Raw genomic sequence first — 17,024 nt, forward strand, 5'->3', positions numbered from 1 at the left:
CATAATGCTATACAACCAAAGTCATATCTTAAATCAAATGGGTTTATGCAGCATTACCAATGTGATATACCATTATGAAGTAAAACGAAATGAGACCATTAGCAGCAGAGTTAGTTTGCTGTCGAATTGAGGATGTTGCAAGGTCCCTGCATGTCTTCATGTAACTGAGCAGGTCAATTTATAAATCCACATACCTTTGGACATGTGGGACAGGGCAGCTTAGGAGTCAGAGGGTATAGAAGTGCAGGATTTGCCTATTTATCTTTCCTATTCTGTCAATGATCTGCCTCATTGTTAACATTCTGGGACTCAAATTGCAATGGAGAAGTATATCACCATTCTGAACAGTTGCTAGCAAGTTCCTTTCAGTCATTGAGATCAATGCTGTAAAGACAGCTTGGGGTGCTTTTAGAGTCAGAGTCATAGAGATGTACAGCATGGAAACAACCCTTCGGTCCAACCCATCCATGTAGACCAGATATCTCAACCGAATCTAGTCGCACCTGCCAGCACCCGGCCCCTATCCCTCCAAACCCTTCCTATTCATGTACCCATCCAAATGCCTCTTAAATGTTGCAACTGTACCAGCCTCCACCGCTTCCTCTGGCAGTTTACTCCATACACACACCACACTCTGCGTGAGAAAGTTGCCCCTTAGGTCTTTTTATATCTTGGCCCTCTCACCCTAAACCTATGCCCTCTAGTTCTGGACTCCCCGACCCCAGAGAAAAGACTTTGTCTATTTATTCTATCCATGCCCCTCATAATTTTGTAAACCTCTATAAGGTCACCCTCAGCATCCGATACTCCAGGGAAAACAGCCCCAGCCTGTTCAGCATCTCCCTATAGCTCAAATCCTCCAACCCTGGCAACATCCTTGTAAATCTTTTCTGAACTCTTTCAAGTTTCACAACATCTTTCCGATAGGAAGGAGACCAGAATTGCATGTAATATTCCAACAGTGGCCTAACCAATGTCCTGTACAGCCGCAACATGACCTCCCAACTCCTGTACTCAATACACTGACCAATAAAGGAAAGCATACCAAACACCTTCTTCACTACCTTATCGACCAGCAACTCCACTTTCAAGGAGCTACGAAGCTGCACTTCACGGTCTCTTTGTTCAGCAACACTCCCTAGGACCTTACCATTAAGAGTATAAGTCCTGCTAAGATTTGCTTTCCCAAAATGCAGCACCTCGCATTTATCTGAATTAAACTCCATCTGCCACTTTTCAGCCCATTGGCCCATCTGGTCAAGATCCTGTTGTAATCTGAAGTAACCCTCTTTGCTGTCCACTACACCTCCAATTTTGGTGTCATCTGCAAACTTACTAACTGTACCTCTTGTGCTCGCATCCATATCATTTATGTAAATGACAAAAAGTAGAGGACCCAGCACCGATCCTTGTGGCACTCCACTGGTCACAGGCCTCCAGTCTGAAAAAAACCCTCCACCACCACCCTCTGTGTTCTACCTTTGAGCCAGCTCTGTATCCAAATGGCTAGTTCTCCCTGTATGCCATGAGATCTAACCTTGCTAATCAGTCTCCCATGGGGAACCTTGTCGAATGCCTTACTGAAGTCCATATAGATCACATCTACTGCTCTGCCCTCATCAATCCTCTTTGTTACTTCTTCAAAAAACTCTATTAAGTTTTTGAGACATGATTTCCCATGCACAAAGCCATGTTGACTATCCCTAATCAGTCCTTGCCTTTCCAAATACATGTACATCCTGTCCCTCAGGAATCCCTCCAACAACTTGCCCAATTGCATCTTCTTTGTCCTCCCCTCAAGTTCTGGCTATTGGAGAGTTGCGAAAACAGGAGCTGACAGGGAAATGCTTTCTCGTTATCTGGATGCCGTGTTCAGACCACTAGAGTTGATCTGAGAGATATTTGGCCTGAATACTTATGGAGCTAGCATCAAGGAGAGCACAGGTATTTGTTTAATGATTCTTCCATTGAACTGAGCTAATGTTGCTGGTGGAATGCTAGCTCTAAGTTAATTTTTCTGCCAGTCTTCTGCATCGCTGATAGACAACCCAGCTCTCAGAGCAGTATGTCAACAACCACCGTGCATACTTGGACTTTTAGTCGTGTATGTGCTATTGAGCTTACTCAGCTGACCTAGTGTTCGATAGCCTTGTCAACGGGGATCTTTTCAGAGGGACAAGTGCCAAGGTATCAGCGTGCTCAGCATATTCTGGAGAATCCCTTTGAATATGTATTGAAGCGGAATATTTGACTGACTATAAATCTGGCCATTTGAACTTCATTCTGGCGCTGTTCAAGGACAGTCAACCACTGTGAGATATAGAATTGAAGAGACTGAGAGTGACTTACTAATTTAGTGCAAAGTGGGCAACAATACTGTGGACCTCCACATCCTGTAGATCACATATGTCTATGGTGGCCAGTTTAGTTTTAACATGGAAGTAACTGAGGTTAAAGAATTTTCCATGGAGGTGTATTTAATATTCACACCAGAGAGTTGATCTTTGATGATGTGAACAGCCATTGTTAGGGAGAATATAACCCATATAGGAGCTATCACACAGGCTTGCTACACACAGTTCTGGATTGTGAAGGCTACTGTTTCAGATCTCTCATTCATGATAGTTGCAGTCACATCATAATGAAGGAATTAAGAGATAGCTTCTTGGTCAGCAGAGTCTCTGTAACACAATCCACAAGATCTCAAAATTTACTGAACTTCCCTTTGAAAGGTGCTTGCAGTATGCTGGGTTCAGCTTCAACAATGTTACTGGATTGTTGCTCATTAGTCAGTTTACTTGAAATTGTCAATAGAGTTATGGGACTATGGAAATAAACATAGGTCAATGCCGTTTTTAGGGTGACATTCACATGAGCAAAAGTTTCCATCAGTGCATGGTAATCAATAGCAAACAGTCTTGGTTGCTTGACCCTAGCCTAGCTTAAGCTACTTGTAGTGCTCCCACATTACGTCAATTGAGAACAGTCAGGCATGATTCAAGAACTAAACTCAGCCTTCACAAGCAGTATGATTCGTATCAGATCAATAGTTTAATTAGCTGCCAAATCACAGCAGGAGGGGAAAACATGAGCTTTAGAGACTACAACTCCCATTATCTAGGCAGAGTTTGAGTACAGAACAAATTCATTTGATTACAGTTGGAATTCCACAACTACACACCTGCTTCAAAATGTGCCACGACATTGATGACATGAGAAAGTAAATAAACTCTCCAGGCTTTCAATCAGAAGTCAACAAACATCACAAGTTGAATATTACATGGGCCTGAGGATCTGGCTGACAGCTACACTCATGCAAGTTATCAGCTATGTGACTCATGCAGCTAAGGGGCCTTAGATCTTACAAGGTGAAAAAAAAACCCGACAAGTTTGCCAAGGTTATTCTCTGCCAGATGCTTGGCAACAAAAGTAGATTGCTATGAAAAAGGGAATGAAACATCTTACTCACCTGCTGGACTTCTGTTTCTCCATTGGAAATTTTTTCAGTGTACACAAATGAGTTGTAGATTGTCTGGAAACAGAACAGAGCAGGACAGGTTAGAGGACAGTTACGCACAAAAAAAAAGTTCTACACTGAGTGCATCAAAACTGCAGCCCTTTAAGCCAAGGTTATTACAATCATATGTGAACTCTCTAGGTCTGAAGATTTCAAAGGAGCTATGTGTAAGAGTTGCCACCTCAAAGTCCATTAATAGTTGCAATTTTGTATTTCTGCAGATTATTTGGAACATGAATTTCAAATTGATAAATGGCCTTAAGTTCCATGGTGCAAATCTTTGCAGCCTCTGAATACACAAACTCTAAGAACCCCCAACCTATAGATTATGTTTTGTCTTCTCAAATTTTACCTGCACTCCCAAAAGTGAAGACTCATGTTGGGGTTGGCTCCATAAATACTGACTACAATCAAGTTTCTGAACCAAGCAGAACGTGCAGGCAGTTAGCTGAATAGCCCCAACTCCGGGGCTGATTGAAGAAGATAAATCAAATCACTTTTTCCTGCAATGTGCTTTGAACATGCTACTTTCCAGTGCAGCCCCTACCCCTGGGACCGAGAGACCTGGGTTCAAGTCCCACCTGCTCCAGGGATGTCAATAACATCTCTGAACAGATTGATTATAAAAAGAAAGGTTAAATTTAAAAAACAGTTCAGGCTGATCAGCTCCAAACTTCTAGGCTGTTCCTTTACCCCTACCGCACCCCACCCCAAAAATGGAGTCTAGAAAGCTTGCTGCAGGTGCTTTTAATATAAAGAGGGCTACAACAGGGTTTTGAAAAGTAAAACATGAAAATTAAAGCTTCTAAACAAATGAGCCTGGTTTATAATGATCCTGGTTTATTTCAAAGACTTAAAATGCATCACTTTATTTCTTAAATATCTTTTCATTTACAATTGACGAGGCATCAGAAAAATTGATTTAGTAGATCTTTTTGAAAAAAGAAAAAAAATCTTCTCTTCCCAACTTAATCAGAGCAACCATTTTAAAATAAAGACTTTTCCACAGTTAGGCTATCCCCATTATACTTTTTAAAACAGTTCCTCAGGACCAAGGGAGACTTTCTTCCACTCCACTTCAATGGCTTTTGACAAAGTTTTGAAGTCCAATCCACAATCGGCAGACTCAGCCATGTGTGAGGCAGGTGGAGGTTAAGGCTCGAGTCACTGAGTTGTTGAGAGGATGGTGTGCTCCCTACAAGGCCTCAACTTTGCTTCTACATATTCTTGATAAAGTCTCAGTATGTTGTGCACTCTCTCAGTCACAGGCCAGAAACCCCTATGAATTGACGAGGCCATTTTTAGGCTCCTCCAGGATAGTTGGAAGCCAATCCTGAAACATTTTTGCTGTGCTCCTGGTAGCGGCTTACCATATCCAAGTTCTGGGCAGAGCAGTTACTTCAGATACTGCATGTTAGGCATTCAGATGACTTGCCCTGTCCAGTGTATTAGCTTTAAGTGATTAGCACTGCTAGATTTCAAGAGGATGCTACTGTTTCACTGCTGTTACTTTTCCCAGTGCCTTGAGGTGCGGGCTGTAGGCTGTTCAAGTCTCTGAAGTGTATAGGAGCTAAGGAACGAATTGCTGCCTGGGAAACCACAACCTTTGTTTCAGGTTTGAGACCCTGGTTACCAAGTACTTTTAGCCTGAGTTAACTGAAGGCTGAACTGGCACACTGGAGGAGCTGATGATCATTTCATTATCTCAAATCATGGAAACTGTCCATATTTACTTACTGAGGCTCAATGACTGAGACTGCAGTCACTCTGGTTTGGATTAAAGGTGACATTAGTTGAACAAGTTCCTACCTGCTCAGTAAATTATCTCCACACCTATCAGTAGTTTGCTGGTTGTGAAATGAAATATTGGAGTAAGGGTGATGGTGAAGAGCGATAATATAAAAACACAGCCTTGTTTGACCCCGGTCTTCATAGAGGTAGACTCTTTGTTGGTAAGGATCACGGATTTTGTTCTTGATCATAATATTCAGAAGAGAAATATCTGATTTTTTACTTTATGACAGCCTTCAACTTTGTCATTTGATTATGACCTCAATGAATCACAATTTTCAATATTAGTCCTTCCTTGCTCTGAAAATAAGCTTTTAACAATCAAGCTTGTTATAATTATTATTTCTCAATTTAATCTCTTCTGGCATCTGCATGAATTATTACAATATCTTGCTTTGGTGTTTCATCCAAGTTTCTAAATTTATGCAAATCATTAGTTGGGCCTCAGTCAGAATATCGTCCTTTTTTTGATATCAAGGATGAAGAGGAAATGTGTGTGAAACTGGAAGGTTATAGGAGATCTCACTTTTTTAAAATCACAAATGCTTTGATATATTACATAAAGTTCCTTTCATTTATCAGTGACAAAACTGAAGACCGCCACAAGACGAATAAAAAAAAGCCAAGGTAATTAGGACATAGAATGATCTCTGAAAAATATTTTGGATGTAGAATTTAGATAGCTTCAGAAAAGAAAATAAGTATCTGAGAAAGAAAACCAGGAAAGGATATAGAGAAAGGTCCATGAAATTGGACCAGTCATGACTATCAGAAAGCTGCTGCAAACTGGTTAAATGATGATATTCTGTATATTTTCAAGTTTCTAGTTTTTAAAAAGAAATTCTATGATTAACAAATGTGATTTCTGATCCAAAACTACGAAAGTAAAACTGCTTAGGAGAATGCTCTGTTAAGTATCCTAGTTGAAACAACTTTAGCTTGATTGAATTTCAATCATGTTGTTTACTTAATGCAATTACCCTACAATGAAATGGATGTGTTTAATTCACTCGTATGTGTCACTGGCTGGGCCAACATTTATTGCCTGCCCCTAGTTGCCTTGAGAAGGTGATACTGAGCTGTCTTTTGAACTACAGTTCACATGCTGCAGGTTGACCCACAATGCACTTGAGGGAATTCCAGGAATTGGATCCAGTAACAGTGAAGGAATGGTGGTATATTTCCAAGTCAGGATGGTGAGAGGCTTGGAGGGGAACTTGCAGTTGATGGTGTTCCCATGTATCTGCTGCCCTTGTCCTTCTAGATGGAAGTGGTCATAGGTTTGGAAGGTGCTAAGGATCCTTGGTGAATTTCTGCAGTACATCTTGTGTTTTCTTCCCTTTTTTCCTGAAGTCAATGATCAGTTCTTTAGTTTTGCTGACATTGAGAGAGAGGTTGTTATCATTGCACCATGTCACCAAGCCCTCTATCTCCTGTCTGAATTCTGACTCATCGTTGTTTGATATCCATCCTACCATGGTGCTGTCATCAGCAAATCTGTGGATGCTGTTCATGCGGAATTTGCCAACACCAGTGGGTATACAAGGAGTAATGTAGAGGGCAAGGACACATCCTTTGGGGGCCCTCAAGTGTTGAGAGTTATTGTGGAGGAGGTGCAGTTGTCCATCTTCACTGATTGCGGTCTGTGGGTCAGGAAGCTAAAGAGCCTGCAGAGAGCAGACGAGAGACCAAGGTCCCAGTTTTGAGATCAGTCTGGAGGGGATAATGGTGTTGAAGGTGCTGTTGTAGTTGTTGAGTAGGAGAAAGCGAAGACTGCAGATGCTGGAGAGTCAGAGTTTGATAAGTAGGAGACTGATGTCGATGTCCTTGCTATCCAGGTGTTGCAGGGATGAGTGCAGGGCTCAGGAAGTGGTGTCTGCTGTGGGCCTGGTACATTGGTAAGCAAATTGCAGGGGATCGAGGCAGGCTGGGAGACTGGAGCTGATGTGGGCCATGACCAGCTCTCAAAGCACTTCATGATTATGGAGGTCAGAGCCACTGGGCAGTAGTCATTAAGTAATGACCACTTAATGTCATTAAGTAAGACTGATTGGACATCTGCAGCGGTGACAAGTGGACACAGGTGAATCTGGGGCTAACCGGGCAGATGCACCATGCTGCTGGCATTCTTCCTGAACCAAGCACAGATAGCACAGTGACAGTGCCAGACAGCATGATGAAGAGTATTCTCAATGAGATGGTGGAATTTTTGTCTCCACAAGCTCTGTGTGGTTATTCCTACCAATACATGGACAGATGCATCTGCAGCTGGCAAGACTGGTAAGGATGAGTTCAAGTATGTTTTTTTCCCTCTTTTTGGTTCCCTCACCACCTGCTGCAGACACCGTCTATCAGCTTCCCATCCAGACTGCAGAGTACATTCTGTTCCCTTGCCATCCTCAGTCCTTCCTCCAAATGTCATTCAACATGGAGGAGTAAGGATTCATCAGTGAAGGGAAGACGGTATGTGGTAACCTGCAGGAGGTTTCCTTTCCCATGGTTAAGATGATGTCATGAGTCTTCATGGGATCCAGAGTCAATGTTGAAAACTCAGGCAACTCCCTCCAGATTGTACAGTATACCACAGTGCCACTCCCTCTGCTGTGTGTTTCCTGTTAGTGGGCAGGACCACCCAGGGTTGGTGATGTCTGGGACGGTGTAAGGTATGATTCAGGAGTACGACTATGTCATACAACTCTCTTGGCTTTGGTACCAGCCCCCAGATGTTAGTAAACACAACTTTATCGGGTCAAGAGGACTGTTTCTGCCTTTTCTTCCAGTGCCTCAGTCAATGCTGGGTGGTCAGTCCTGTTTCATTTCTTTGTTCAGACTTTGTACTGATTGAAGCAACTAAGTGGCTTGCTAAGTCATTTCAGAGAGTAGTTGAGTGTCAACCACATTGCTGTGGGTTTGGAGTCACATATAGGCCAGACCAGGTGAGAATGGCAGATTTCCTTCCCTGAAGGACATTAGTGAACCAGATTGGTTTTTCCAACAATCTTCAATGGCTTCATAGTTAGCAGTAGATTTCTAATTCTAGATAATTTGTATTGAATTCAAACTTCACCAGCTGCCATGGTGGGATTTGAAGCCAGGTACCCAGAACATTAGCTGCGTTTCTAGATTAATAGCCCAGCAACACTACCAAGAGGCTATTACCACTCCATTATTTCCTTTAATGAAAGGGAATGGAACCACAGAGTTACCTTTGAATGAAGTTACATTTTCTCCCACACTGCATTCCCATGCACAACTTCAGTATTATTTTGGAAGCACTAGTTGTGACCACCTGAAGAAGGAACACCACTCTGAAAGCTAGTGCTTCCAAACAAACCAGTTGGACTATAACCTAGTGTTGTGATTTTTAACTTTGTCCACCCCAGTTCAACACCAGCATCTCCAAATCATGAGTATTTTTTGCGGAGTTTTCCACATGGCACCAAGAACCCAAACTCACTGGGGAGGGGCAGATAAAAACCTTCCAAGAGTTGGTCACCTAGACATTTCCTGTCAGAGGACACTGACATGATGTCTGGCTGGAAGCCTGGCCAGAAGCAATGGGTATAGCTGAGGCCAACAAACACAAGGACTGCTCAACGTCAAAGATCCAGGCCTGAGGGCAATAGAGTTATCAGGATGGAGCAGTACTAGCAGTGGTAGCAACCTTTCATCCTTGCTTAGATGTTTATTATCCTGTTGCTAGGAGGCTGCCTCGAATGAGTTGGTGACCTCCAAACTTGGCAGGGTGCCACTCAGACACTGCTAAAATGCCAGTGTCTATGTAGGACCTTAACAGCACCGACTGGCTGCCTGGCTCAGTGCAGCACGTACTCGAGCTAATTCCTGTCACATCCCTGGGAGAGTCGCCAGGAAGTAGGACTGTATCAGAGAATCAACCCCAACGTTCTTCCCCTTTCTTTCCTAGACACCCTACCTCCAAACCCAACTGCTCTGGTCCAGAAAAATTGAGCCAGTACCTTTACAGCTACTCACCCTGATGTTCTGAAACTATTGGATCAAATTTAAATGCCATACAGAGTTATTAGGGATAAGAGCTGAGACTAGAACTGGTTGTGCTCAGTCTCCACCAGGTTTTTTGGTGGTAACAGTCAGAATCTCCCCTTGTCCTAACTCCCCTTCTTCCAATGTACAGTGCGCCTGCATGAAGTGGTTCTACAGTGCTTTCTGCAGGGGCTGCAATGGAGACCAACAGATTGCAAAAGACCAGCTGAAAGGTTTATTTCATCAAAACTTTAAGATAGGTTGCTAACCTGAAGCATCTGTATTGTTTCTGTCTCCACAGACAGTGCCTTACCTGATTACTTGCAGTGTTATCCTTCTGCAAAGTTTCTTTCTATAGCTGATAGAAGACTACTATGTAATGTCTCATTGGTCACCTTATGAATGCTCAATCTGCACTGCTATTGGCAAGACACCCACCCACTTTATTTCAATTATGTGGCTCCTGGAACTGCTCAGACTAAGTTGCTTCCTCCAGTGATCAAAATAAAACTAAACTATGCCTGTCGGACCTTTCTTTAGAAAATTAAAAGGTTTGGGTAGGTTTCATTATGCGTGGTTCATGGAAGGAACACAATTGGTAGGTCAAATAGTCTTTGGTTTTACAGTCTGCAATCAAGCTAATCTAATCCATTATTCATACCTTGATATATTTTGAAAAGTGAAAAACCAACAACCCACACACTAATCAGGTAACAAGACATTTCAAAAAATTAATCCAACTTCACAAAACAGGAGTGCAGCCATCAATGTGAACTTCAACTGACTGCCAATTCAAACTGGAACAACTTCAAACATTAAATTAGCAACTGAAAATCTACACCACCATAAATGCAATTCTTAACACCATTATGTATGTGTAATGCAGAGAAACTGGCAATTTACTTACTAAGATAATATTCAGGGATTATAAAGAATGAAGGAGGGTTGGTAGCAACTTACATGCATCACTCAGAAATAAATGCCCCAGCTTAGGTGGCAGAGCAGGAACTGACAGTAACCCCATCTTCAGAAACAGCACTGGAAAACAGGTGACATAGACTATCGCTTCCTGCCCAATAATGGGGTTTTTAAATCAGCAGCCTCTCTGTTGGTGGCGGTATGCACTAACTAGAAAGGGAGACTATAGTTCTTCCTGTGAATTGAGCACGTTAGGCTCCAAACAATTCCATTAAGAGATTTTCCCTTTCGCAAATTGTAAAAGACTTGTACAGCCATTGGAAGATGCACCATCCAAACGTCAAGCAACAATACACAAAATATAATTGTTACACGTTTTGAGTTATCATCGAATCCCTACAGTGTGGAAACAGGCCATTCAGCCCAACAAGTCCACACTGACCCTCTGAAGAGTAACCTGCCCTTACCCTATCACTCTACATTCTACAGTCTACATTTCCCCCTGACTAATGCACCTAACCAACACTATGGGCAATTCAGCTTGGCCAATTCACCTAGATTGTGGGGAGAAACCAGAGCACCTGGAAGAAACCCATGCAGACATGGGGAGAATGTGCAAATTCCACACAGACAGTCATCCGAGGCTGGAATCGAACCCGGATCCCTGGCGCTGTGAGGCAGCAGTGCTAACCACTGAGCCACCAAACTGCCCCTTGTTGTCCTAATTCTATCCAACTTGCTTGTAAGCAAGGTACATGTTATTCAGAGCATAGGAACAAAGTGTGCTAAGGTACAAATGCCAACTTGGGAAATTGGGCATCTGTGATAATTCAAGTTTAGTTTCACAGTTAGACTCTAACTTAGAACTTCCAAACTGCAAGCTAGTTAAGGAGTCTAGTTAGCAGGAATTTCCTGGCTGCAGTACTAACCAATCAATTGAAAGTGCACAAGTATTACTCACAGCAGCAAGAAACTAATTTTCCAACTGCAGCTTGCATGGGAGTAACAGGCTCTCTGTAAAAACATATAGATTTTGCTATTGCACACCTAAGAATTGGAGTACTGTTATTGCATCACACTCTGTGCTAACTTGAGAATTTGATACAGGAGAATGCAATTTTTATATCTTTTGTTGTGGACTCCAGAAACTCCTGAGTTTGAATTTGATGAGCAAATGAGTTTTAAATATTTTAACTATGTACATGCAGAGAGGTAATGCACCAAATCCTGGGACGATATAGCGTTTTGTTAAATTTGTGGCTATAATCTGGTATAACCAGGTGGACAAAATCTTGGCAAATGGAATTTAATGTAGAAAAGTGCACTTTGATAGAAAGAACCAAATGGAAGTCAATCATTTAAATGGAGAGAGATTCCAAACAAAATGAAGCAGAGAGAGTGAATGAAACAAAATTAACATACATGTACTGCAAAAAATTACGGTGGCAAATGGAATTTTGGCAGTTATTTGAAGCTTAAAAATAGGCAAGTTTTGCATAACATGTTGGTGAGGCCACACCTGGTGCACTGTGTAAAATTTTGGTCCCTGTATTTGATGAGCTCACACAAAAATGTTGGGGCCTGGGGCAGATCAGTCATGAGATCTTATTGAATGGTAGAGCAGGCCCGAGGGGGCAAATGGCCTGTTCTTGCTTCTAATTTTTCTGTTCTTAGGAGACAGTCACATCATGTAGGCCAGATACTCAATTTGTCTACGGTCAGGGACAGGAGGATACTTGAATGGCCTTCACTTGATCTGCGCAGAGACCAAATTATTGGTGAAAATCATAGTCCAGAGGACATTTACATGATTGATCCCAGGTACGAAGGGCTCGTCAGATGAGAAGCAGTTGAGTACTCTGGATCTCTACTCACTGAATTTAGAAAGATGAGGTTGGGGGTGGGGAAGAGGGGGGAGGAATCTGATTGAAACCCTCAGAATAGAGAACGGCCTGGATAGAGTGGACGTGGAGAAAATGCCTCCGCTAGTAGGAGAGACTCAGACCCAAGGGCACAACCTCAGAGTGATGGGACGACGCTTTGGAACTAACATGAGGAATTGCTTCAGCCAGAGGGTGGTGAATCTGTGAAATTCATTGCCACGCAGGTCTGTGGAGGCCAAGTCATTGAGTGTATTTAAGACAGAGGTTGATAGGCTCTTGATTAGTAAGGGGGTCGAGGGTTCTGGGGAGAAGGCAGGAGGATGGGTTGAGAAACATATCAGCCATGATTGAATGCTGGAGCAGTCTCAATGGGCTGAACAGCCTAATTTTGCTCCTGTATACTATGGTCTTATAGTAACAATATCTCTGAACTGTACCTTCTTGCATCATCTCTCTCTCTCTCAATTCCCAAAGATCTGATTATTTACAGCTCTCTGGAAAAAAAAAGTTTCTCGTCTCAGGTTTAAATCCATTATTCTGAAACCGTGACTCAGCATTCTAGATTGTCCCAGTGAATCCATTAAAAGGAACCTTATGTTTTGAGTTCAATCGCCTCTCATTCTTCTGATTCCACAGATTAAATGCCTGGACAACTCAATCCTGTCTAGCAGGAGGATCACCTCATTCTCAAGAGTCAGTCTCATGACCTTTGTACTGTATCCAAGGTAAGCACACCTCTCCTTCAGCAAGGAAGCTAAAACCAATATACACTCATCCAGGTATGGTGTCAACAAGGGTCTATATCATTGCATTAAGATTTCTTCACTCTTGTGTTCTAACCTCTTCTTTGAAATAAAGGCTAAATGTATCAAATGCATTTGCACACCTGCAGGTTTACTATTCTGTGGTTTATGTACAAGGACACCCAAATCCCTCTGCATTCCAACAGTTCTCAGGGTTTGGGCATTTCTAAACCATTCAAAGTTTCCCTGCACTATTTCATCTTTCAGCTACTTGCCTCCATGAATACTAAGTTTGTCATGACCTCATTGAATCATAGAAGCATATTGAATGCTTTTGAAAACACATTCACAATTTCCACTGGTCCCTCCCTTATCTAGTTATAATCTCAAAAGAAAACCAAAATTGTCAATACACAAGTTCCCTCTCACAAATTGCTGGTAACTCCTCCTAATCACACAGTGTGACTCTCTCAGTGTTGTTACCACATCTCTAATAATAGATTTTAGCACTTTCCCTACTGATGTCAGGCTAACCGATCTATAGGTCACTTAGCATACTGACATTACAGGAAGGGGAAACTTGACATTCTCTTCAAAGCATAAACAAGTGAACAGGAAAGTGAAACATCCTCTCAGAAGCTTGATTTCACTGCACAGATTGAATTACAGTATATCTCAGTCAAATGTTCTCCAAATACTGCTTTGGATAGTTCAGAAAGTTCTCTTCATTTTACATTTATATTTTCTTGTTGTCAAAAGTAGTGCTGCAATGAACTGACAGGAACAGAAACCCAACACCCGAGATAGGATTCTAGAGGGAAAAGGAAATAGTTGCCTCAGGAATCGTATGACAACTCTATTTTCTAAAAGACATGGCTGGGTAAGCTCACATTTCATGCTGTTTGAGTATAGTTGGCCGGACTGAATTTCTCCCCCTCGCTACATTTGGGCAACTTTCCAAGTAAATCTATATAGCTGCTTTCTGTAGGTGTTCTGCTGTGTAAACAAATGTGTCTGGAAACTCGACAAAACGGTGATATTTCCTCCAGGACAAAATAAAACAAACGTTCACCTCACATCTGTCTTCCAGCCCATGATATGCACTTTAATTTGTTGAAAAACGCCTGTAATGGATCCAATGTTAGTTACACATGAAATTTATACTTATCACAGTCTATCTTGAACTCAGTAAATTGTAAAACAACAGTGTTCCTGCTCAAAACTGCTCCATTATCTTATCTTAATTACTGGGACCAAAACTAATACATACGAACTTAAAACAAACAAGAATATTAGTTGAAGTAGGCTATTTTTAAACTAAACTGATCAGAATCCACTAAGTACCAGTATTTAAATTGTACATGAATAACAAATTTTAAATGGAAAGGCCAAGTATTGCATAAATTTAAGAAAAAAAAATAGTTCTTGGAACTCTGCACTTTATATAACATGTTTTAAATGTTTAGGATATCCAGCACAGCATCACAGGCAATGAATATTTTGGAAGTATGGTCACTATTTTTACATAAAGGAGCAGGAGAAATCGACGTTTCGGGCACGAACCCTTCTTCAGGAATCTCCAGCAGCACATTTTCAGCTCTGATCTCCAGCATCTGCAGTCCTCACTTTGTCCTAGACTATTTTTACATAAGCAAAGATGTGTTTAGTTCTCGGCAACATTTTTTAGATAAAATCTAATACCTTCATAGTTATCTTAATACATTAGCAGACTATCTCCCACAGCACTGCACACAAGGTGCAGATAAGTAACATACCACCTCAAGTCTATAAAGAGATGGGGATAATTGAACAAAGTTGTCCAGACATAACATCTTTACAAAGCTAGAGGAATAATGGGGGTAGTGTTTTCTGTCACACCACAGCGAAGGCAAGGCAAAAACTGAAAGGCAAAACTAATTATGGTGTGACTGGCTCGCTAAAGTTCACAGTAACATGCAACAAAATCATCACAAACAGAATCAAAACTTATACTTTCAATAGTAAAATTCCACGTAGGTAAAAATGGGACTTCTGTTGCCCACTTGTTACTTTAGCTGGCTTTGATTAACTTTTATCATTGGACTTACTCTCAGGATTAATTGATTTACTGAGCATGTGATGTTTGTAGATGGAAATGTGTTGCTGGAAAAGCGCAGCAGGTCAGGCAACATCTAGGGAACAGGAGAATCGACGTTTCGGGCATTAGCCCTTCTTCAGGATTCCTGAAGAAGGGCTAATGCCCGAAACGTCGATTCTCCTGTTCCCTAGATGCTGCCTGACCTGCTGCGCTTTTCCAGCAACACATTTCCATCTCTGATCTCCAGCATCTGCAGACCTCACTTTCTCCCATGTGATGTTTGTACCATTGTACCATCTCAATCACCAGTGAACATCTTCTAGTTTATAAACATGAAAAGCTTATGCAAGGAGGCAGCTCTTATCATAGAATCCCTACGTCTGGAAGCAGGCATTCAACCAATGAATCCATATTGACCCTCCGAAGATCCACCCCTCTACCCTATTCATGTAACCCTGCATTTCCCATGGCCAATCCACCTAGCCTGCACATCCGTGCACACTGCAGGTAATTTAGCTTGACCATCTTTGGACTGTGGAAGGAAACCGGAGTACACAGAAGAAACTCACACAGACACTGGGAGAATGTCTGTGTGGAGTTTGCACAGTTGCCAGAGACTGGAATCAAACCTGGGTCATTGGCACTGTAAGGCAGCAATGCTAACTACTGAGCCACCATGCCACCCATGGTCTACACTCTATTACAAAGGAAACAGTCTCTGTACATCTACCCTATCAAGCCTCTAAGAAACTTACACATTTCAAGGAGGTCACCTCTCATTCTTCTGAAGTCCAATAAGTACTTGCCCAACCTACTCAACCTCTCCTCACAAGACAGGTCCTCCACACCCAAAACCAGCTGCGTGAATCCTCTCTGCCTCCAATGCCAATATATCTTTCCTCAGGGACTGCAACTCAGCACAATATTCCAACTCTGGTTTGATGTTGCCTTGGCTAGACCTTCTGTTGTTTTACACCATTCACTTTGAAATAAAGGACAACATTCTATTTGTCTTCTCTATTACCTAGTGAACTTGATGCTAGTTTATTTTTAACTGATTCATGCACAAGGCCTCCCAAATCACTCTGATCTGTAGCTTTCTGCAGTCTTTTTCCATTATTTAACATTTAGCCCCACTATTCTTTCGAAGTGCATAACTTCATTTTCCAACATTATATCCCCATCTGCCAAGTTTTTGCTCATTCACTTAACCTGTCTATATCTCTCTGCAGGCTCTAAGTCATCCTCACCACTTGTCTATCCATCTACGTTTGTCACCCTTTGTGGCATCAACAAACTTGGATTATTATTTTTAATTCCCTCATTCAAATTATTGACATTGTCATTGTGGAAGATCACCAGGAGCCTGTTGCAACAGTCACATGTCAATGTAACAATAACATGAATGAGGGAATTAGCAGAAAATGAGCAGAGAACAGAGGCTCATTGCTTCGTAGCATTAGCTATTTCTGTCAAAACCTGCACCACAAACAATTTAATATTACTGTGTAAAATTTTTCATTATAAATCCTTACATCTGCATTTCAACTTATGTTAATTTGTGAAACTTCAACACCGGTGCAGTAAACCTAGAGTTCCTTCATTTTCCTGCTCCTCTTTTAATCGTATTTGAAAAACATTAATGCTTTAACTGACTCTATTCTGCATCTCAAATTGCTACAACTTTTGTGACTTAACTGTAAGTCAAAGACAAGAAAATAAATGAAAAGAAAAGTAAAATAGTTATAAAATTACATCGGTCAGTAGTCCAAATGTCTCGTACCATTTTTTTCATTCATTCATGGGATGAGGGAGTCACTGGCTAGGCCAGCATTTATTGCCCAGATGCTAGTTAAGACTCAACTACATTGCTGTGTGTCTGAAGTCACATATCTGCCAGACTAGGTAAGGATTGCACCTTCCTTCCTTGAAGGACATTAGTGAACCAAATGGGTTCTTCTAACAATCGACAACGGATTCATGGCCATCATTAAACGCTTAATTCCAGAGGTTTTTTTTTAAATTGAATTCAAATTCCACCAAGTGTCATGGCCTGAACTTGGCCAGACTTGGCCTGAACACCAGGTCTCAAC

At 41.6% G+C, this 17,024-nt stretch overlaps 1 protein-coding gene across 2 annotated transcripts in view; it reads right to left on the bottom strand.

Moving 5' to 3' along the window:
- The window catches only part of cachd1 (cache domain containing 1), a 167,144-nt gene that overhangs the window by 78,785 nt on the left and 71,335 nt on the right, over window positions 1–17,024 (bottom strand). For both annotated transcript variants that reach the window (XM_043699442.2, XM_087990687.1), the window contains exon 2: window positions 3,470–3,532. In XM_043699442.2, the coding sequence (XP_043555377.1) occupies window positions 3,470–3,532 (63 nt within the window). The remainder of the gene's footprint in view (window positions 1–3,469; window positions 3,533–17,024) is intronic.

The sequence above is a fragment of the Chiloscyllium plagiosum genome, unplaced genomic scaffold (assembly GCF_037043375.1).
Source record: "Chiloscyllium plagiosum isolate Xiang-an unplaced genomic scaffold, Cpla_swu_hap1 HiC_scaffold_9, whole genome shotgun sequence".
Lineage (NCBI taxonomy): Eukaryota > Metazoa > Chordata > Chondrichthyes > Orectolobiformes > Hemiscylliidae > Chiloscyllium > Chiloscyllium plagiosum.